Here is a 21,513-nt window from a genome sequence, read left to right as displayed (position 1 = left end):
GTGAGTTTCAAGTACACAGCAGGAAAGATCTTATCACAGATACTTTCAGCCTAATTTAGGTCCTGAACAGCTAATGATGATACTATCATTTCAAACGTAAAATGGCCATTCTTTTCTCAATAATCCACTCAAATGGATGGTTTGTTTTCTGACTCTGAATCTAAAGCATATGCATTATCATAGATTTATATTCAGCTTACAAGCTGCCTTGGGAATACCATTCCCATTCAGGGCTCACCTCAGGGGTTTGACATTACTTAACCTGTTCTACTTCATCTACTCAATCTAACTGAACTACTGAATCCAAATAGCTCTTGAAAATTCTGATAATATTTTCAGGATGAAGAAAAAATTCAGGAAAGGAAAAGACAGATGGGAGACACAAAGCACTTTTGTCCAGTCAGTCTGAAAGAGAACTTCGTCCTCTACCCAGGACTCTTGGAATATGCAGCTAAATATCGAGAGAAGATTTATTACTTTTCAACTTTTGAGTGCAGAGAGCAATTCCTAGAGAACCCTGAGGAATATGTGGCTCACAAGGAACCAATACAAGTGAGAACTTTCAGAATTCTTTACAGCAGATGGTGACAGATTAAAATCCCTGTTTTCCATTCCCATTTATAATTGTTTATGATTGCTGATTTTTTTTTTTCTGGGTAACAATAAATGTGTCAGGCAAGTCCTTGAAACAAATAAAATACATTGGTTCCCTCCTGATGTTTTAGTATATGCTTAAATCAACACATTGAATTAATGATAAATAAATAGATAAATAAATAAATATAACAAATAAAACAGCAAAGAGAGGAAGATTACACAGGCTTATGATAATCATAAGATGTGATTAACAAATCACACATATTGGGTTGGGTTTTTTTACTATCTTTAAGTCCCTTTTGTTGATGTTTGTGGGGGTTTTTTTTGTAAGTGGAAGAAGGGTAAAAGAAGGGAAGATTTACCAGAATTGTCTAATGAAGATTAATTTTTACCTGTGAGAATCAACTGCCACAGTGTATTTGTTCAGTATTTCCAGAGCTCAGGTCACCAGCAATGGAAAGCTTGGAAAAACTAAAATGCAAAAATTTGTGACTGCTTCTGATGCAATTTTTATAACGACCTTTTGGAAGTGAAAACCATTAGGGGTTGTGCTGTAAGCTCCAAATTGTTACAAAAGACTCACATTTTTTCCTTACAGGCTCCTCCTTTACGGGTGTTCTTCCTTGGGACACACGGAGCAGGTAAAACTACTTGTGCACGAAGGATAGCAGAGAAATTAGGCATTTTCCATATTCAGTTTGAAGAATATCTACAGCAACTGATCTTACCCAAAACTAAAAAGAAAGTTGGGCCCCATCTTGATGAAGAATCTGAAGAAGATGACTATAAAATGGAAATTCTAGCAGACGAACTGGAAGAATTCCCTCAGACCATGACTGAACCTGAGTTAGAAGAAAGTGAACAGGTAATGTTCTTTTTTATGTCCATACACAAAATAACCATTTTCAGACCAGAATAGGACTTTCCTATAAAGCTCCAGCTTGATAAAAATCACTTATGTTAAATTCTTTACTTGACAAAATTTGGAAAGAATAGTTCTTGACGATGTTTCCTTATGAATGCCACAAACATTCTTCAAAACATTTCCAGAAATTATGGTTTAGGTGTCATTGACACTCATACAGCAGCAAGTGGCCCAACTGTAGGGACATACTCAACCTCAAGCATGTGGAAAATACCCCAAAATATATAATGTCATGCAGTGAAATAAATGTACTTTGCTTCTGCTGGTTTAAATCAAGCCAAGACAGTACCTTAGTGACCACATCAGAAACCTGCTATGTGGTTCTTCCTTTCTGATATATTTTTTTTTCCATTTGTTTTGTGGATTTTCTTTGTAAAAAGGAGGTGGAATTAACTGCTGAGGAAGAAGCAATCAAAGCAAATCTGATGTATAATGAGTCACTGCCTCCAGAAGTCCTTGATAACATTGTCCCTGACTGGTGGAGGAAAGAGCCATTCAGGTAACTGTCCTTAGATTATCTCTTTCTTTAATTAAACTTAGGAAGTATATCCCCCATGATGTCCACAATTACAGATAACTATTGCAGAGATTATTTCAATGCTCTTGTAATTTTTATGAATCAGCCTACCTCTCAGTCTTGGTTTTATTGCTCTCTTTTGATTGCTATTTTGACAGTAATGTAGTATCTTGTGCTCTCTACATGGGACTGGCTAAAAGTATTAAGTGCACTTGGAGTGGATTAAATCACCTGAGTAGCAGGGTAGCTTTTGTGGGTTTAGAGGGTAGATATGTAAATAAGCCTTTTATGTTTTCATGTAATTAATAAACAGGGAGAGCTGGAATCCAGCTGGAACTCTGGGGCTCCATGTTTTGTAAATACTGTGCAGAAAGCAAAGATAAAGTATCAGTGGTCTCCAAAACAACACAGAATCAGGTTATCTTGTGCATTCATCACAATCTGCCCTCCAGTGATGTACCCACAACAGACTTCCTTTCAGATCAGAAAGTACCTCCATAACACTGTGATAAAAGTGGATTAATGGTGGATAAATAAAGAAGACTCCTAGAAAGCAGACTGACTTATTAGGATGTACTTTCAGCAGGCAAAATCCCCTTTTCCATGTCCTACCTCTTCCATTCATTGCTGTCCAGATCACAGCTGCTGGACATTAGGTTAGGTTAGGTTTCCATTCCTCACAGTATGAGAAATGCCTGAAAAAGAACCAAAAAGATCCTCAAATACACTTCTGTCCTCTCAGCCCACAGACAGGAGGCAACATTCTCTTTCTTAATGGTGTAAAAATAGGAAAATGTTAAGAAAAAAGAATGTACCAACACAAAGTTTCCCCAGCATCACACATAGTATTGTGATATCACCTGGTATAAATTCAGTTTCACCAGGGCCTGTATAGCAGAAGAGAATCTTTGTTGTGATATATATCATGATCAGTATCTTCCACTCAGCTGTTTCTCACAGTGTGCAGGACCAGTTCTTCCATCCACTCCCACTCCTTGTAGCTTCTTTGGCTTTCTGCAGTTTTATCGTGTATCCTATTAAGGTCTAAAGGAATAAAGAGAAATACTAACACGACCACAACATTCAGCTTCACACCACTGCTCATCTCATTTGAGACTGTAAAGGCTCCAAGAAGCCACAGAGTTTTCCAGGCATATCTGACCTGGGTTTAGTATCTGCAGCAGGGGAGATGTAGGTCATGCTGAGTGGCCTAGAAAAAATTGTCAGGCATTTCTGAAAAATAGATGTTCAGACTAGGAGTTTCTGTGGCAAATGTCACCAAAACACTGTGTGGGGCACCTTCTTATTTCTTTGAGAGCAGTGGTTGAGAAGTACTGGTTTTAGTCACTAAAGCAGTACTAAGAACACCAAATATTTTGGCTTTTTGAAGTGATTCTCATATAATTATTCTCTGCACATTAAAACCTCAGAAGAAATACATTGTTAATGCACCAAATAAAATTAATACATAATTAAAATACATTTTACATTGTCAGAAGATAATACCTGAAAGTATTTTCCTAAGTTTACTCTTGACATGCACTTTTAATAAGGGAGTTATAAATTATTTGTTTTCAAGTGAATGGCATTTTTAGGGTGTTGCACTTGAAACTACATTGTGTAATGAGAAAGACCTTACTTTCCACTTAGGTCCACAGGATTTATACTGGATGGTTTCCCTCGGACTTTAGATGAAGTCATGTACTTGTTAGAAAATGGCCTCTGCCCTGATGTTGTGGTTCACATCCAAGTAGAAGAAAGTGACGTTATTGACCGTCTCGTTCCTCCACGGCTGAAAAAATGGCAAGAGAGACGCAAGAAGAAAATGGAACATAAAAAGAAACTGAAAGACCTGAAAGCAAAAATAAGGGTAAGTTTTCAGCAGCAAGTACTTTCCTGGAAGTAATTTCACCAGCAGAGGTCTGAGCACAGATGCTAAACCTCCCAGTGAAGAGCATCCAGAGACGAGGAGACAGCCTCACACATTCACAGCATTCCTAGATTTACCATAGGAACCAAAAAATCATTTAAGGCTCTTTTCCTGTGCAATTAATTCATGCAGGAGCTCAGCTATCTCCCAGCCAGTCTGACAGAATGCCAGGCATCTGGGAAATCCTGGGCAAAAAGCAGAGTGAATACGGCCAATAAAAAAAAATGTAAGCCCACAGCTCCTGCTTGTTGCTCTTGTTGCATCCCAGATTCCTTGAGCATGGGCTGGGGGGTCCATCTGCACCTCCCTCAGGCTGCCTGCACAGCTGCTGTGTGGTGTCTGTGCCTCTGAATCCAACCAGGATACTCTGCACAGCAATGTAGGAGCTGTTGCAGCTGCACAGCCTGTGTTGGAACAGAGCTGTGCCTGCTGCTGAACGGGTTACAAGTCACCTGGAACTTCTCTGCAGACACCTCCCACCAGCACAGGCAGGGTATGTGCCAGGTTCCTAACTTTCTGTAAGTTAGATAGAAGTGCTTCACATATAGCATCAGAAAAGGTCTGAGCAGCTGACACAGAAGTTAATACAGCAGAATCTGGGACAAGGCTCATGCAGAAAAGTGGTAAGTTTTCTGAACTGTTTGTGCCAGATGTTGGCTCTGAGAATGCCCATAATCTAGAAGAGTTAAAGTATGTTTTCAGTGTAGTCCTTCCTGATGCAAGCTGGCAGTTGTGCTAGAGAAGATGCATTCTAGGGACCAGCCCACCTTGCTGTTCTAAGCTCACCCTGTAAATAGTTAACTCTGATAATTCTAGTGGCAAAAACCCTCACATTAAAGCATTTCCTCCTCATGTCTGCCCTCCTCCAGTTTTCATCCATTCCCCCTTGTCCTCTCCCTCCCTGCCCTTGTCCCAAGCCCCTCCCCAGCTTTCCTGGAGCCCCTTCAGGCACTGGAAGGTGCTCTAAGGTCTCCCTGGAGCCTTCTCTTCTCCAGGCTGAACAGCCCAACTCTCCCAGCCTGTCTCCAGAGCAGAGCTGCTCCAGCCCAAGGATCATCTCTGTGGCCTCCTCTGGACTCTCTCCAACAGCTCCATGTCCTTCTTATTTTGGAGCCCCCAGCTCTGGGGGCTCCAGAGCTGGGCACAGTTCTCCAGGTGGGGTCTCACCAGAGCAGAGCAGAGGAGACAATCCCCTCCCTGGCCCTGCTGCTCATTCTTCTTTTGCTGCAGCCCAGGACTCAGGTGGTTTCTGGGCTCCAACTCATGGTGCTGACTCATGTTGAGCTTTGATTGAATCAATTAGCCATCAGTTATTTGACATGTTTCTACTGAGTATGTAGGGGGGTCTATATTTCAAATGTTTATAACTTGGTCAAAATTGGGCAGTTCTAAATAGGCATAGGAAGCAACACACATTTAATATTCTCCTCAGTCACCCCTTTACTAAATGGCAGAAATCACCCATAAGTTTAGGAACTCTGTAGCTCACCAAGAAAAATCTCATGTTTTCAGTGTGATCAGAATCACAGTCTTTTTTTCTCTGCTAATCTCAGTCTCAGAAGTTGCCAAGTTAGTTTGACTAAAATTTACTTACATGTTCAGCTAGTAGAGAGGCATATCCAAACTGCAGAAGTTCAAGCTGCACACATAGTATTTTTTAACACTAGAAGCAATTAGAAACAGAGTTTTAAGGTGGAAAGAACAAGATTAATTCTAGGCTACATTACCAGTTCTCAGTCTTCTTACATCTATTTTTCACCAACAGGAAGAGAAGATGGCTAGAAGAAGGGAAGAACTTTTAGCAGAACAAAAGCAAAAGAAGCAGGAGGTAAGAAAACTAATTAAGATTTTAAATACAAGTGTTTGCATTAATGTCTTAGAAATGTCTAGAGCTTTAAGTCACAGAGTTTTCAGGGCAATGCAGAGTAGCAAAAATGTGATAAAACTGTCAGAAACTTCTACTTTCAAAAATAATTTGACATGATGTTTGAATTGTTTGAGAAACTATTGATGTATAAGCCCTAAAAGCAATGTGATAAGAATTCTCACTAAGCAAAATACTTATGAATGTCTTTAATGCATCTAATTTGTAAGCATAAGAGTAGCCCCACTAATTGCAACCAGGCATGTGTTTCAAGTACCCTGTCAAATCCAGGGTTAATCCAGAATAAGATTGTACCAGGATTTCTTCCCCAACTCAATTACAAAGTATCTTTATTAATGTGTTACTTGTCAACTGCCCTTTCAGCCAACAAGCTTGTTTGTTACAAAATCCTGGCAAACTACAATCCTGGGTGTGAAAAAAATACTCCTCTTACCAAACTCAGTGCAGCACTTCAGTTTTTAAGCACTCTTGGAACTGGCCCAATGCTTCAGTGTCTAGGCAATATCTCTATGTTTTCTTCTGAAATACAAATCTAGATTTTTGCTTAAGATACAGGATATTCCCAAAAAGAGGTTTTGTTGAATTAATGATTTTTCTAATTAAAAAAGAGACAGGGATACCAGATGTTCCTGCAAAAAATCTGTATCATAAACACAAAAAAACCCAAAGCGTTTTGCTTTTAAAGGATTTAGAAAATGAGGGGAATGATGAGGCCTCTGAGGAGGGAGATGGGAATGAAAATGAAGATATTGAAGCTATTCTTGCAGAAGAGTTTTTTGAAGAAGAAGAAGAAGAAGAGGCTGAAGAAGAACAAGAGATTGAAGCTATTGAACGCATGCAAAATGAAACTTCGGAAAAGTATGACTCAGAAAAAGACAGTTTAGAATCTGTGCAGGTACCTATGCCACTGCTTATGTTGCTAAATTAGATGATCACATGATGCAAAAAGATTTTTTGCAGTTTTATTTGTCAAATTTTAAAGTTACAGGGCTTAAACAATCATGCTGCTGTGCTCATGGTCTAAACGTGTGAGCAAGACGGTGGGAGCTTCTCATCTCCTCCCACCCACAAGTCCTTCTCCTCAGGGCTGCTATCCAGCTCTTCTCCCCTGAGTCTGGATCTGGCGTTGTGTTGACTCAGGTCCAGAACCTTCCACTTGGCTTGTTGAACTTCATGAGGTTGGCACTGGCCCACCTCTCCAATGATTTTCTTGAAATCAGTGCAATTTCCTACAGCGAGGTAACCTCATCTCACTGCAGGTATCTGCAAGGTTAGTGCTCATGTCTCAGGCAGTGAGCAGATTGGCACCATTTGTTTACTATATACTAAGTGTCTTCAGGAGGCAACTAATAATGATTTAGCAGAAACTGTGTCCACTGATCAGAGAAAATTTACAGAAGTTAATCACAGAATGGTTTGGGTTGGAAGGGACTCCAAGACCATCCAGTCCCAACCCCCTGCATGGGCAGGGACACCTCCCACCAGCCCAGGCTGCTCCAAGCCCCATCCAACCTGCCCTTCAACACTGCCAGGGATGGGGCAGCCACAGCTTCCCTGGGCAACCTGGGCCAGGCTCTCACCACCCTCACACTCCACAATTTCCTCCTCATGTCTCACCTCAATCTCCCCTCCTCCAGTTTTCATCCATTCCCCCTTGTCCTCTCCCTCCCTGCCCTTGTCCCAAGCCCCTCCCCAAGGGAGGGACTAGACAAATAGATATCTAGACATAGATGTAACACTTGCTAAATGAATCCAACCATCCCCCAAAGTTAATTATCAGATCATCTTTTTTTTAACTAGTGTGACACTTAACAGAGGCCGGGCAATTTAAACTTAGCAGGAAAACCAGTTTTCATTTCAAATAAAATGTTACTGGTGTACAGGGACTGAGAACATGATCAAGAAATCCTTGATAGGTCACAGAAAATCTTGCTGTCACTCATTATTAAAAATCTGATCATATTTATGATTCTATTATTTAATTATGTTTTCATGAACCAGGAAGAACTGGAAAAATGGCTCATACCACAGATTGAGATCAATGGAGGAAGGAAGCCTCACATTGTCTGCTACCAAGTGTATAAGAAGCTGGGTCCTCTGGTGGAAACTCGTGGAAGCATTTTTGAGAAATGCTACCCAATAAGTTTGCCAGTTGCACAGAAGTTGCTTCTTTTCTCATATAAATTTCTCAGTTCCTTTGGTTGGTGGGATCCAGTCAAGGTAAGGTTCTTAAACAGCTGAAGAATGTTTTCAAGAAGTGATATTTTCAAAAAAATATGTATTTCACATAAAAATGCTGTAACAATAGAAATTAATACCAGATATATTAATGAAAGCTACATTAGTGAATCAAAACTACACCACTGAATACACACCAAACACAGGGAGCCTTCATGATAAAAGGTGTTAGACTTTTCAGTGCTGCAGCTAAATTCAGACTGAGAGGCATTTAGTAAAGTTTGTTGCATTAGCATTAGTGACACAATTAAAGCTGGCAGAGAATCAGGAAAAAAAAAAAAAAAGCCCAATTCTCAATGTTCCACAAAACACAAGATAACAGAGAAGGTGTTAAAGCCTTCTAGAAGCAGTGAAAGCGAACTGAAAGGATTTGGGGTTTGAATTTGGAAGAAGTCACACAGATTGTCACCAACCCTAGCAGTGGCAAAAAAGTAAATGCATGTGGTTCATCAACAATAATTCCTTGCTGTTTGAAGAGCATCAAATCTAATTCCATAGGACTTTACTGAAGATCTGGAAAGCTGAGGTCAGAAAGTGCTGATGTCTGTCCCCAGAAGTGGGCTGATGTAGTTTTAGAGGTAGCAAGTGAAATGTTTGCAGGGAAATACTTGGTTTTCAAACTAGAAATAAAAGCAGGTTGGATTGTGAGTAATTCAGAAATAATTTTAAAAAAATAAAAAACAATGAACAAAATGCAAAATCCAGGAAGTTCCTGAAGGAAACACCCTTTGGCTTTCATTTTACCATGCTAATTAATCAAGTAACTTTTATTCCCTTTTCTACAGCCATCATGTTGGGTCTTCACCTGCTCCCATCTGTGTCTCACTTGGCAATCCAAATTCTATACAGATGAGCTCTTATTACAGCCTTATTTAATCAAAATACTTACTTTAAATGTTCTTGGATCAGAATTGCCTCTTCCATGGCTGCATCAAACTGGCATCTGGTAATTTAGGGACATATTAATAGATGTAGCTGTTTCTTTTCTTCTCTCATTTCCAATCACTGAACCCCAGCTTCTATGTGCAATTCTTATCAGTCCCTACACCCTAGACCTTGCACTTTGTTCTTCCCTACATTTTTTTAATTCCATTCATTTATGCTGTAGGCTGGTTTTTACCAACCAAAAAGGACTATTCAGTTAGAAGAAAGAAGTCACAGAAAGCCATTAGATTAAATCAGAGAAGTGTGCTGACAGTGGAAATGTACTTGCTGACAATAATGAAAGGGGAATGGGATCATTTTGAGAGTATTTCAGGTTATAATAGAAATTATTTAGGAAAAGGAGTTGATTAAGGACCAGAGGGTTTCTTTGTAGGAAGGAAGATAGAGTATATGCCAATTACTTTTAGATTAAACTGGGGTGGAAGTAGTTATGCAACTGATTAGATAAGCAGAAAATAAAAGCAATGAGCTGGGGGATGAATGGGAGCAGATATATAGTGGAACACACTCCTGACAGCTTATAAATTGTGTGTAAGTGCCCTGAAATGGCTTGGAGCAGGAATAGAAACCTAAGGATCAGAGCAGGGTCTGGGAGGGTAATGCCATGCAGCAGAACAGCCCCATCCCTTCCTGTAACCACCAGATCAACTTATCTGTATATTTACTGGCTCCTTCAAAGAACACTTCCAGATTTGTGAGGGATGATCTCCCTGTACAGGAAGCTGCGTTGCCTCTTCCCCATTTGTTTTCATATATGTTCCTATAACTACCCTCCTTTTCCTTAATATATTTCAATTTACTCAATATAAGGTCAGATTTACTGGACTATGTTTGCCAAGATCCATTTTGAAGGCCTTTTATAAACATGTTCACCTTCTCAACCTTCATTCTTCCTGGCAGGAAGGCCAACATAAGCACTAGGTTCCATGTTGGCCAGTATCAGCTTCCACTGCTGAGTCCATTGTGAGGTGAATGCCATCTAGTCTGGGCAATTTTTTCCACAGATGTCAACAGTTTGTTCTAAAACACCATTTATTGACACTTTAAGGCAGCTGTCCAAGAAGAGCTGCAACAGGGACATCCATAGTGAACAGGGGCACAAGGAATTAATTTAGCATTGCTGCAATAATAACCATTTCTGCCATTAGTGCTTCTCTTCATCTCAATGATCCACCAGCACTGCAGACTGTCTGATGGGCTTGAGAAGATTTCATCAGCAGTGCAGGCATTTTACTTTTTGGGCTTGCCTTGTTATGATTTTACACTTCACCACCATGTAAGTATTGATATTATGATCTGTGTCCTTCATTTGCACACGGTTCTGCTGAATCCTACATTCTGGCATCTGCTGTGCTTTCAGTTCACAGAGGAATAAAATTATTTGCTTTATTCTTTGAAAATTAAAAAAGTAGGATGTTATGCCTCCTCGACTACACTTTCTTGATGGACAGAAGGTGTTATGGTACCACCTACTGGAAACACTGAGTATTCTATCTCTCTTCAATGTTTACCTCCTCTTTCTGTCCAAGAATTGCATATTTATGGAAGCTCCTCAGGCAGGACCAATATATTATGTCCTTATGTATGAACTTAAGAATGCTTTGATGGTTTGTTTCAGACAGTTGGTGCCTCTCTACCTGCCTATAAAGCCACTTATGTAGGATGGAGGGAGAGGGGGGCTTTGTCAAACCTAATCAGCTGCTTTCCGTTTTCTGTATGCTACAGCTAAGTGAAGGAGAGGTAATCAAGCCCCAGCACAGCCATGAAAACACAGTCTTCCCTGTCATCCATCGACAGTATATTTATTTCTTTTCAAGTAAAGAAAAGGCAGAAACATTTATGAAAAATCCCATCAAATATATTCGTCAGCCAAAACCTAAACCACCTGTGCCAGTTAGAATTGCAATCGTGGGACCTCCAAAATCTGGAAAGACTACAGGTAGGAGCCAGTCTTTTCTATAAATCTCATGACTGAAGCTGTATCTGTCATTACTGCTATTAAATATCATAAATCATTAATATTGTTGATTTTCCTGCTTTTCTTGCTGGACACAGAATCCTTTAGTTATATCCCCCAGTTCAAGAGAGACAGGGAACTGCTGGAGAGAGTCCAGGGGAGGGTGACAAAGATGCCAGGGGGGTTGGAGCATCTCCCTGCTGAGGAAAGGCTGAGGGAGCTGGGGCTGCTCAGCCTGGAGAAGAGAAGGCTGAGGGGAGACCTGATCACTGCCTACACGTGTCTGAGGGTGGGTGCAGGAGGATGGAGCCAGACTCTGCTCAGCAGTGCCCAGGGACAGGGCGAGGGGCAACGGGCACCAGCTGGAACATGGGAAGTGCCCCTGAAAGGTGGGGAGAAACTTCTTGTCTGTGAGGGTGACAGAACCCTGGGACAGGCTGCCCAGGGGGCGGTGGAGGCCCCTTCTCTGGAGAGATTCACCCCTGGATGCAGCCCTTTGGGATGCGCTCCAGGGGATCCTGCTGGAGTGGGGTGGGACTGGATGATCTCTGGAGGTCCCTTCCAGCCTTGACAGTTCTGTGGTTCTGGGATCAGTGAGCTGCTGAGACTAAGGACATACTTTGACAGACTGTTAGGTTGTGATGTTGCTCACCTAAAAGTTACGTGTGGAAATCCAAATGTTTTGCAGTTGCCAAGAAGTTTGCAAGTGTGTACGGGCTCCTGCGCCTGAGCATGGGGGACGCCATCCGGCTGGTGCTGAGCAGCCAGCCAGGCACTCAGCTGGCCCTCAGGCTGCAGCAGCACCTCCACAAAGGACTGACTGTGCCTGATGAACTGGCCATCCAGGCTCTAGATGTGGCTATGATGAACCACGTGTGTAATACCACTGGGTAAGAGTTTTCCTTCCAGTAAATCCAAGTAACATGCTTTAGGAAGGGTACCTTTTTTCGGACAATGAGCCAGTATTTCCTATTATCCTTTGAGAACCACCATTTTATCTCTTACACCAATTCCAGTACCAACCTGGGCACATCTGTTTCTGTTTGGTCATGCAGACTGGTTCAGTACTCAAGGTTTTTTCTAGTTTTAACAACTGAAGCTGTTAAGGAGGAACTGAAACCAGTGAGTCTTTCCACCCCATTCATATGTGATCCTCATTTCCTAGACTCCTTCTCCACCACTGAAACACCTTCCAAACTCTTCAGACATAAAAAGCTCATGACTGTGATTTCATGACATCCAACTCCTCTCCCCAAAAAGAATTTTTACAGGGAAAGGCAATTCTGGAATAATTTCTGAAAATTATTTGAGCTTGAGCTCAGAATTATTTCAGCTTTTCTTTCATGTTAAATACTGGAATAGTGTTCCAGTATATTTGACCCCAGTATTGCCTAATATGTGAAAAGCATTTTTAAAAAACATCTTGCAAATCATTTTCCTTTTCACTTTGAAAGTGCTCCTTCCAATCCATATGGATATTTCCCATAGTGCTAATTATTTTTCTGAAGGATTGATGTGTCAGAATTTTGAAGTCCACCATTTTTATAAGTCAGATCCATCTGTTTGCATTCCTTACATTCCTTCTGCCCTTTGTACGTTTTTAGGAGTGAAGACTACATCTATCAAGTCACAGAAGAGAAAAATTCATGGCACAGCTGTAGACTTTTTAATGCTGAATTAGAAACTAACTTCTTAGGAAAAGTGTCTTTCTTTTCCTGTTTGTATGCAGAGTTGTAATTGATGGATATCCTGTAACAAGAAAACAAGTGAACCTCTTGGAATCAGCCAGGATAATTCCAGTGAAAATCTTTGAATTAGATATGGATGCAAAGGAAGTGTTCAGAAGAGCACTGCAGGATAAGGAAACCACAGACAGGTAGTGATGTTCCCTGATAATAGTGGTTTTATCCCCAGAGGAGGCCACAGAGATGATCCTTGGGCTGGACCAGCTCTGCTCTGGAGCCAGGCTGGGAGAGTTGGGGTGTTCAGCCTGGAGAAGAGAAGGCTCCAGGGAGACCTTAGAGCACCTTCCAGGGCCTGAAGGGGCTCCAGGAAAGCTGGGGAGGGGCTTGGGACAAGGGCAGGGAGGGAGAGGACAAGAGGGAATGGATGAAAACTCGAGGAGGGGAGATTGAGGTGAGACATGAGGAGGGAATTGTGGAGTGTGAGGGTGGTGAGAGCCTGGCCCAGGTTGCCCAGGGAAGCTGTGGCTGCCCCATCCCTGGCAGTGTTGAAGGGCAGGTTGGATGGGGCTTGGAGCAACCTGGGCTGGTGGGAGGTGTCCCTGCCCATGCAGGGGGTTGGGACTGGATGGGCTTGAAGGTCCCTTCCAACGCAAACCATTCTGTGATTCTGTGATTCTGTTGTCATTTCTCTGTTCATGTGCCTCAGTGCTGGGCCCAAAGAGACTGGCCCTGAGCTGGTGCAGAACCCAGCTGTCTCCAAACTCCTCATATAAAAAGACACAGGCACCAGTCTCTCAATGTTCTCATGCTTTGATTTGCATAGAGCAGAAACAGAGACATAGGAGGCCAGAGGAATGGGTGGCATGTTCTGCCCAGATCCCCTGACTGCACAACTCAGATCACAGAGGTGCAATGCTGGGCACCCACTGCTTGGTTTAGTTGATTTTCATGAAACCAAACATCAGAAATGCTAGCAGTTCTCTCTGCTGCTGAAGTTTTTGATTCATCTATTCAACCATTATCATCATAAGGGAAACTGATGCTTCATCTAATAGGCTTTTATGTCTTCACTGGAGTTCTTTTTAGAAGATGGAAACAATGTACATTTTCACAATGTGTACAATTAATGAGTTACTCATCTAAGCTTTTCAATTCAGCTTGCTCCCTTCTCTTTGTTTTTCAAAGGAGATAAATATTCTCTTAGAAGAGCTGTTGGTTGTTTTTGAGGAAGAGCAGTAAGTAGTTTATAAATGGACAGAGAATTAAAAAGAACAGAACATTCACCTTCAAATCAAATTGTGTAAGAACCTGGTTCTCATTAGAGAAAGTGTTTCTGAGAAGTCCCAGATAGCTTAGGGCCTTACTGCATGTCTCTTCCATTTTGTCCTTCTTTTTATCAAGCAGTCAGTACAATGCTTACTTGTTTACTGAAAGACCTAAAGACAATTTGCATTGCGAAAAATTAAATTAATGCTGTCTTTTTGAAAGTATTTACTTGAAACTTCTCATTTTAAATACCAAACTAATTACATTTCATAAACACAAATCAAATGTGCAGTATCAGAGATTTCTGAAAGGTACAAGAGATAAAATAATCCTATTAAAGCAGAAGTTTATCCTTTTTTTTTTTTTTTTGGCATCATTTAAATTAAGAACCAGAACTGGAAATGCTTTTATTTTCTAGTCAAAATATCTCTTCTAGTCTTGCTTAACATTTTCAGATGTCAGATAAATTAATTTCATTTATGTAAATATGACAGGCAGTTTTCAAAATATATCAAGGTATTACAGCTTCTTGATTTCAAACAACAGCATAATTCAAAATTAACCCTGTTTTCCAGAAACAATTCACTTCCATTTTAAACAGCCTTTTTGTTTAGGGTACCATTTGATGGGGGATTGGTTGTGTGTGTCAGTTAATATGGGCTGATACCTTCAAAACCCTTCGCAAAATTCTCGAGTTGGATTTGGGACATAAAGAGCAAAAGTTTTGTTCTTTGTTTCTGAACATACCTGCCTGATCAGAAGGATGCTGCTTCTTATATTTAACTGGTCATCTTCTTAATCAGGAAGTTGGATTTCTCAAATATGTTCTGCAGTTTCAAATAAGCAGAATTTTGTAAAATGGGCTTCAAGCGAACTCCTGAATTCCCACCGGAAATTCACTGAGATGATCTAATCTTCTGACTCACATGAACTCAGTGGGTTTTTTTCCTTGTCTGCAGACCTCCCTACCCTCAACACGACAGCTCACAGATTCTAGCTATTAAAAATTCCTGCTATAAAGAGCAAGTTGAAGCCATCAGGACTTACTATAAGGAGGAGCATCAGAACTGGTGTGTGATCAATGCCTTTCGGAGCAAGTGGTGGATGTGGAACAAAGTACAGCAGGAGGTTCAAAAGGTCATTAAAAAAATCCAGATATACCTGGAGAGAATAAGAGAAGGTAAAGTTTCTTGGAATAATCTTCATTTCTTTAAGAAGCTGCAATGTAAGGAGAGCATTTCCACTTCAACTAGCTTTGGGTGAAGCTAATTCTTGGGCACAGATGTAGCCTCAAGCTCTTCCACCTCATCTGCAGGGATCTTGACAAGATCTCTTGAGGAGAGCAAAACCAAAGCCAAGCACAGGACACAGGCCTTCCTCCAAAGAGCAGTGTGATGGAACACAGCAGAAAGGAGTCTGAGGTCTCATGGTCCTTGGCAGATTCCTCAGCATTGGGTGATGAATCACAGAGGGTCCCCCGAGAGTTAAGGGGACCTGTGACTTGCAACTTCACTTCAGTGTCAGTGGAGGAAGAGAGAAGGAGAGGGAAAATGTGAATTAGAAGCTCAGAAATCAGGTTAACCATGCCATCTGATTTCTGTGCTGTGGGAGGAAAACCCCTTTAGTCTAAAATGACACAATTCCCACTTGAACTGTTGTGTGTCAGCACTGATCAGGATTAAATCTGCCTTCTAAATCTGCCTGTTCAGTTTAACTAGGATTCCTCTGAATGACAAACAAACTTCCTAGACTTATATCCACCTCTTGGTTTTAACCTTTACTGGCTCACTGGCTACATACACCCTTCTTTAAAAATTGCAGTCATGAGCCAAAAGAAAAAATGTTAAATCCATCTTTTTCACATCCAACTTAAAAAGCACAGTTTTTAAAGAGTTTGGGCTTTGCATAGCATTTTATTCAAGATTTTGGATATACTTCATTAAGATAAACTGTAGCATTTGCAAGACATGGATGAATAAAGGGGGTTGCTTTCATGAGACCTTGTCCTCTTCTTTCACCAATTTAAAGAAAAATAAACAGCTGAAATGTTCCCTAGTAACACAAAGGAGTGAAACAATAATCATAAATAGAACTGTCCCAGGGAAAACACCTAAGTTAAGCATGCAGAGTATCACACATAATTAATAAGTATTGTATTTCTTAAATGCTAGGAAAACATTATTACAATTAATTGGTAAAATGGGTTGCTACTCCATTTTCATATCAGTAGAAACTGCTATTTTAATTCTCACTATTTCAAATCATTGACACGTGCTGAATTACAGTCTCCTCTGAACTGTCATGTTTCTGAATAGAGATGTTGGGTGTTTCTGTGTCTCTCATTACTAAACCACTAATTGCTGTTATTGGCAGGGAAAGCAGCTGCCATTGCTGATTTATGCATCACTCCCCACGAGCTGCAGCAGAGGCTGGGGGAGTTTGGCCACTACTGTCCTGTCAGCCTTGCAGAAAAGGGTGAACTGGTTGACTGCTCCACAACCTTGTCTCTGCAGTTTGCTGCAGAATTCCGAGGACATTATTACAAAATGGCTTCCCAGGCAGAACTGGATGTAAGTGTCAAAAACCAGGCCAGGAGGGGGTTACAGGAACAGGGGACATTTAGATTCTCTGATTGTACAGAGGAACGAGCAACATGTCGTTTGAATTAGATGAAGTGATGTTAGTGGTCAAGTTTTTTCAAGGGTATTGGCCTCTTCTCCCTGGTGACCAGCAACAGGACCAGAGGAAATGGGGTCAAGTTGCACCAGGGGAGATTCAGGCTGGATATTAGGAAAAATTCCTTCACAGAAGGAGTGGGGAGGCCTTGGAACAGGCTGCCCAGGGAGGTGGAGGCACCAGCCCTGGAGGGGTTCAAAAAATGGGTGGACGTGGTGCCTTGGGAGATGGTTTAGTGGTCAGGGGCTGCAGGGCTGATGGTTGGACCTCATGATCTTGAGGGTGTTTTCCAGCCTTGATGATTCTGTGATTCATTTTGCTGCTGCTGTCAAACATCCAGGCAGACAAAATGCAGCAGAGTCCCTTCAAACCCAAGATCCTCTTACAAATTGTCATGGAGGAAACACTCTGTTTAGAACAACCATTTCCTCCCTTTCTCCACCTGTTTTCAGGAGACTGAGGGCAGAGAGTGGCTGATGGTAGCAATGGATAGGATGGATGGTGGGCAGACAGGGGTGACTTCAACTGAGAGTGGGGTGGAAAAGAACTTACTTGAGAGAAGCAGCAGTGCCAGCACACAGAGGTGTTGTAGAAAGTATCTAAATGGCACGTGCCAGTCCCCTGGGCTTTGACTCACAGTCTTCTTTCATTATAAAAACATTTTATTTCCTTTTTTGCAGAAATTCCTGAGCACACCAGAGGTTTATGTACCACCACTGGCACCTCACCCTCTCCCACCTGCAGATATGCTTCCAAAGAAACTGTCTGAAGAGGAAGGGAAGGCCTTACTCCCTGAAAGTGTTGAAATGAAGGGATACTGTCCAGTCACTTACCTAGATGGAAAACTGAGGTACATCTCTGCCACTTCCATAATCTGAATTACAGACTGTGTGTCCTATGTGAACACAGCAATGAGGAAATACTTTCAAAGTGCTTCCTAACAGAATGGCTACCAAGGTGGTGAAGGGGCTGGAGAACAAGTTCTGTGAGAAGAGGCTGAGGGAACTGGGGGTGTTTAATTTGGAGAAGAGGAGGCTGAGGGGAGACCTCATTGCCCTCTGCAGCTGCCTGAAAGGAGGGTGCAGGGAGGTGGGAGTTGGGCTCTGCTCCCAAGTGAATAATGACAGGAGCAGAGGAAATGGCCTGAAGCTGCACCAGGGGAGGGTTAGACTGGATATTGGGAAGGATTTCTATCCTGAAAAAGTGGTCAGGCACTGGAACAGCTGCCCAGGGAGGTGGTGGAGTCACCATCCCTGGAGGTGTTTAAAAACTGAGTAGATGAGGCACTTGAGGACATGCTCTAGTGGGCTTTTTTTTTTTTTTGTGGGGTTGAGGGTTGACAGTTGGTCATAGTGATCTGAGAGATCTTTTCCAACCATGACAATTCCCTGATTCTGTGAAGACTGTTCAGGGTTTGGAGAGGAAAAGCAATTCCAACTCCCTATGCTGTGCCTTTGGAAAGCAATGTAAAATCCCTTCTTAAACTCATCCAGCTACAGGTTCTACAAGGCTCTGTGCTGGCTTGCTGTCTTGAGATGAGGACTGCTCAGATACAGTTTGACTTTTCCCTGGCATAAGTCTTCAAAAGTTGAAACAAATCCCACAAAATCCTTAGCAGAGGCAAAACTGCCTAGTATGATTTTTACAAGAGATCCTTAAGGCTCCCCCAGGAAGTCCCACTGATTTCCTCAGTGTGCAGGAAACTCTCATCAAGATAAACAGTCACAGTCAATTTTATCCTGTCCCTTCTTCCTCTGCTGTACAACTACAATTTTAACTAGAGGAGCTCTAAAGCAGCACTAGAAAAGCCCCTTAACAAGCAGATTTTGAGACTGAGACTGTCAGATTTTGAGCCTTGTAACTGTCAGTCATGTGGTAAAAACTTGGATGATCCAATTGCTACTTTTCTGCAGTCCTTACACTTGCTACATTACCAAAAAGCTCCCAGTAGCTCAGGAGTTTGCACAAATGATGTGGTTTATTTTAAATTTCTTGTGAATTAATAGTCTTTCCTACTCTGTCCCTTCAGATATGAAGCCTTGGTGACTGGCAACACTAAGTATGCAGCAAAATATCAAGAGAAGATATATATTTTTGAAAGTGAAGAAAAACTCCAGAAGTTTATGAGGTGAATATACTAACTGCATTTTAATCTTTCATCCTGTCATGGGTTAAACACCTTCAAAGTGCTTACTTTTTCTCTGGTCAGGTTACCAGAGAAGTACTGGAACCTGAAGCTTCCACATAAACTCCCTCCACCAAAGGAGCCAAAGCTGCTCACTGCACTTCCCATGCTTGGATACCTGGAACAGGCCAGTTTCTGCTTTTCCATTTTAAAACATGACTTTGCAATGCAGAGTAGATCACACTCAGTCAGCTTAATTTGTAATAAGTGTTTGAGGTTTACTAATGGAATTCAGTTGAAAACTGTGTACTTAAAATCAAGAGGAACTTTTAAAAGGCTTCAAAATAAAATCATAGAAGGGTTTGGGTTGGAAGGGACCTTCAAGATCATCCAGTCCCAACCCCCTGCATGGGCAGGGACACCTCCCACCAGCCCAGGTTGCTCCCAGCCCCATCCAACCTGCCCTTCAACACTGCCAGGGATGGGGCAGCCACAGCTTCCCTGGGCAACCTGGGCCAGGCTCTCACCACCCTCACACTCCACAATTCCCTCCTCATGTCTCACCTCAATCTCCCCTCCTCCAGTTTTCATCCATTCCCCCTTGTCCTCTCACTACAAGCCCTTCAAAAACCACCCCCAGCTTTCCTGATATTTGTAGCTTTAACAGAAGAAATACAAGTAAGACTATCAGAGGGGAAATAATGAACTACAAAATTATATGATGGTTTTTCTGACTCTTTTGTTACACATGTAAAGATTGCATTTTGCTTTGATTTTTAACACTAAGACAGACACAGGCCTGTCTGAAATCATTTAAGGACAGCTGGTTGCACTTCTGAGACATGTCTATGAAATAATAAATGATTCATGGTCACTTCCCTCCCTATTTCCTACTATTCCATATCTCCTAGAATTCACCAACTGAGACACCATCTTGTATCACTAGATTTGCCTGATAACAGGATAAGGCTTTGAATATATTTTTTATTCTAGATTTCTGTACTGGTCATCTAAACCTGTTTTCTTTCTCTAGGGAGTAGCAACTGCTCTAATAAGAGCCCTGACAGATGTTGGCTGCTTGAAGCCCAAGTATCCATTCCTAAGTGTAAGAAAAACTGCTCTGCTCTTTGTGGCCTGGCACTTAAAAGGTAACATAAAACAATATGCTCTAAAAATACTGAGTTATACAAATAGAGTAAATCACCTGACACAACATTAAGAAAACTTTACAAATGGGTGATCATGTCCAACTTGGGAAGATACTATTATCTATTGATTTAAGTACACACTGCCAAGTTTCTTGGAAATGTGTAAGGACCAGGGAGGAAAATAAGGTGAATGGAACAGGGCAAGTGACCCCTCACCAGTCATGAGACTTTAATGACATTTTATCACCAGCACTTGTCCCTATTCCAGAAAAGCCCTTCTTTTGCCCAGAGTACACATACACTAAATAACACAGTACAAAAGAACAGATTTCCATGCAGGTTTAATTAGGTTTTTACATTTTTTACCAGAGAGAGAAAAAAGATATAATGTTATTTATCAGTCTGCTTATTTGTGCAATTATCTGGGAAGTCACAGTATTGATGTGATTTACAGTATTGGTATGTTGATGATTTTTTACTTATTTTTTTATTTCATTGACCACCTTACATTTCCAGAACAAAGATGAACAGTCCAAAATTAAAATTAGGTGGTTTGTACTCACAAAATTATGAGAATATAAAGCATCTCATGGAGCCAGCAGAGGTTAGGACTTACCCCTCCACTGAAGGTTGTTCAAGCTTTGTCTCCTGTGTAACATCTGCTATTTTTTAGAATTGTTTTTTCCTTGCTTTTTTTCCTGTTTGCAGCCCAAGATAGTTGTAGCTAATATCTTTAATAGTTTGCTGTCAGCCCAACCAGTGCCAGCTTCCAGGACTCCAACAGCCTGGTCTGCAGCTCTGCTGTAGCTTCAGTCTGGTTTCCAGTACTGCTGGAGATGTCTGGAGCAAAACTGCCACTTCCTCAACCCACCAGTTGGGCTTTTTATAAGTGGGTGAACATGACCTTGCCTCTTGTCATTTTACATTTTTACTGACTCTTTTAGACAACGGCAATCTTTCTTACTGATCTCAAGTTCTTCACATCCTGTGTTCCCTCATGCAGTTTCCAGAGCCCTCCAGAACTTTCTTGAACTAGCACAGATTTTTGCTAGCACAGCTGAGCTAAGGGAGACCCCTGAATAAGCCCCTGTATAAATGTACAGCTCTTAAGCCAGCAAAACTGCTTTTATACTGTAGTTTGTTCCAACACAAAGGCTGCTTTCATTCTGTTGTTAGCACAGCTTTGTTAACATCACAATGCCCACACTAGGGGTGCTTAGCTCATATTTTGCCTCATTAAATCATTATGAAAACTGGATGATGAACTGGAAAGGTTCTGTAAGTACATAGAGCTCTTCTTATGCAGGGACAAACAGTTTCATAGAATCACTGAGTAGTGGGGTTGGCAGGGACCTCTGGAGATCATCTCATCCAACCCCTGCCAGAACAGGATCCCCTAGAGTAGATCCCACAGGAACACAGCCAGGTGGGGCTGGAATGTCTGCAGGGATGGAGACTCCACAGCCTCCCTGGGCAGCCTGGCCCAGGGCTCTGGGACCCTCACACTCAAGAAGGGTTTCCTCATCTCCAGCTTCAACCTCCTGGGCCCCAGTTTGTGCCCATTGCCCCTTGTCCTGTCCCTGGACACCCCTGAGCAGAGTCTGGCCCATCCTCCTGAC

General features: G+C 41.6%; 1 protein-coding gene across 1 annotated transcript in view; it reads left to right on the top strand.

Annotated features, from left to right (window-relative positions):
• Positions 1–20,977, top strand: part of AK9 (adenylate kinase 9) — a 54,584-nt gene extending 33,607 nt beyond the window's left edge. The window contains exons 21-36 of the mRNA XM_010004353.1: positions 1,196–1,462; positions 1,903–2,021; positions 3,690–3,909; positions 5,735–5,797; positions 6,540–6,749; positions 7,856–8,074; positions 10,763–10,976; positions 11,683–11,884; positions 12,724–12,870; positions 14,905–15,125; positions 16,319–16,515; positions 17,302–17,471; positions 18,651–18,749; positions 18,831–18,933; positions 19,780–19,894; positions 20,898–20,977. Of these exons, the coding sequence (XP_010002655.1) occupies positions 1,196–1,462; positions 1,903–2,021; positions 3,690–3,909; positions 5,735–5,797; positions 6,540–6,749; positions 7,856–8,074; positions 10,763–10,976; positions 11,683–11,884; positions 12,724–12,870; positions 14,905–15,125; positions 16,319–16,515; positions 17,302–17,471; positions 18,651–18,749; positions 18,831–18,933; positions 19,780–19,894; positions 20,898–20,977 (2,646 nt within the window). The remainder of the gene's footprint in view (positions 1–1,195; positions 1,463–1,902; positions 2,022–3,689; positions 3,910–5,734; positions 5,798–6,539; positions 6,750–7,855; positions 8,075–10,762; positions 10,977–11,682; positions 11,885–12,723; positions 12,871–14,904; positions 15,126–16,318; positions 16,516–17,301; positions 17,472–18,650; positions 18,750–18,830; positions 18,934–19,779; positions 19,895–20,897) is intronic.
• Positions 20,978–21,513: the final 536 nt, after the last annotated feature.

Source organism: Chaetura pelagica, unplaced genomic scaffold (genome assembly GCF_000747805.2).
Source record: "Chaetura pelagica isolate M959 unplaced genomic scaffold, ChaPel_1.0 scaffold118, whole genome shotgun sequence".
Lineage (NCBI taxonomy): Eukaryota > Metazoa > Chordata > Aves > Apodiformes > Apodidae > Chaetura > Chaetura pelagica.
This window is presented reverse-complemented; position numbering and strand designations above follow the sequence as displayed.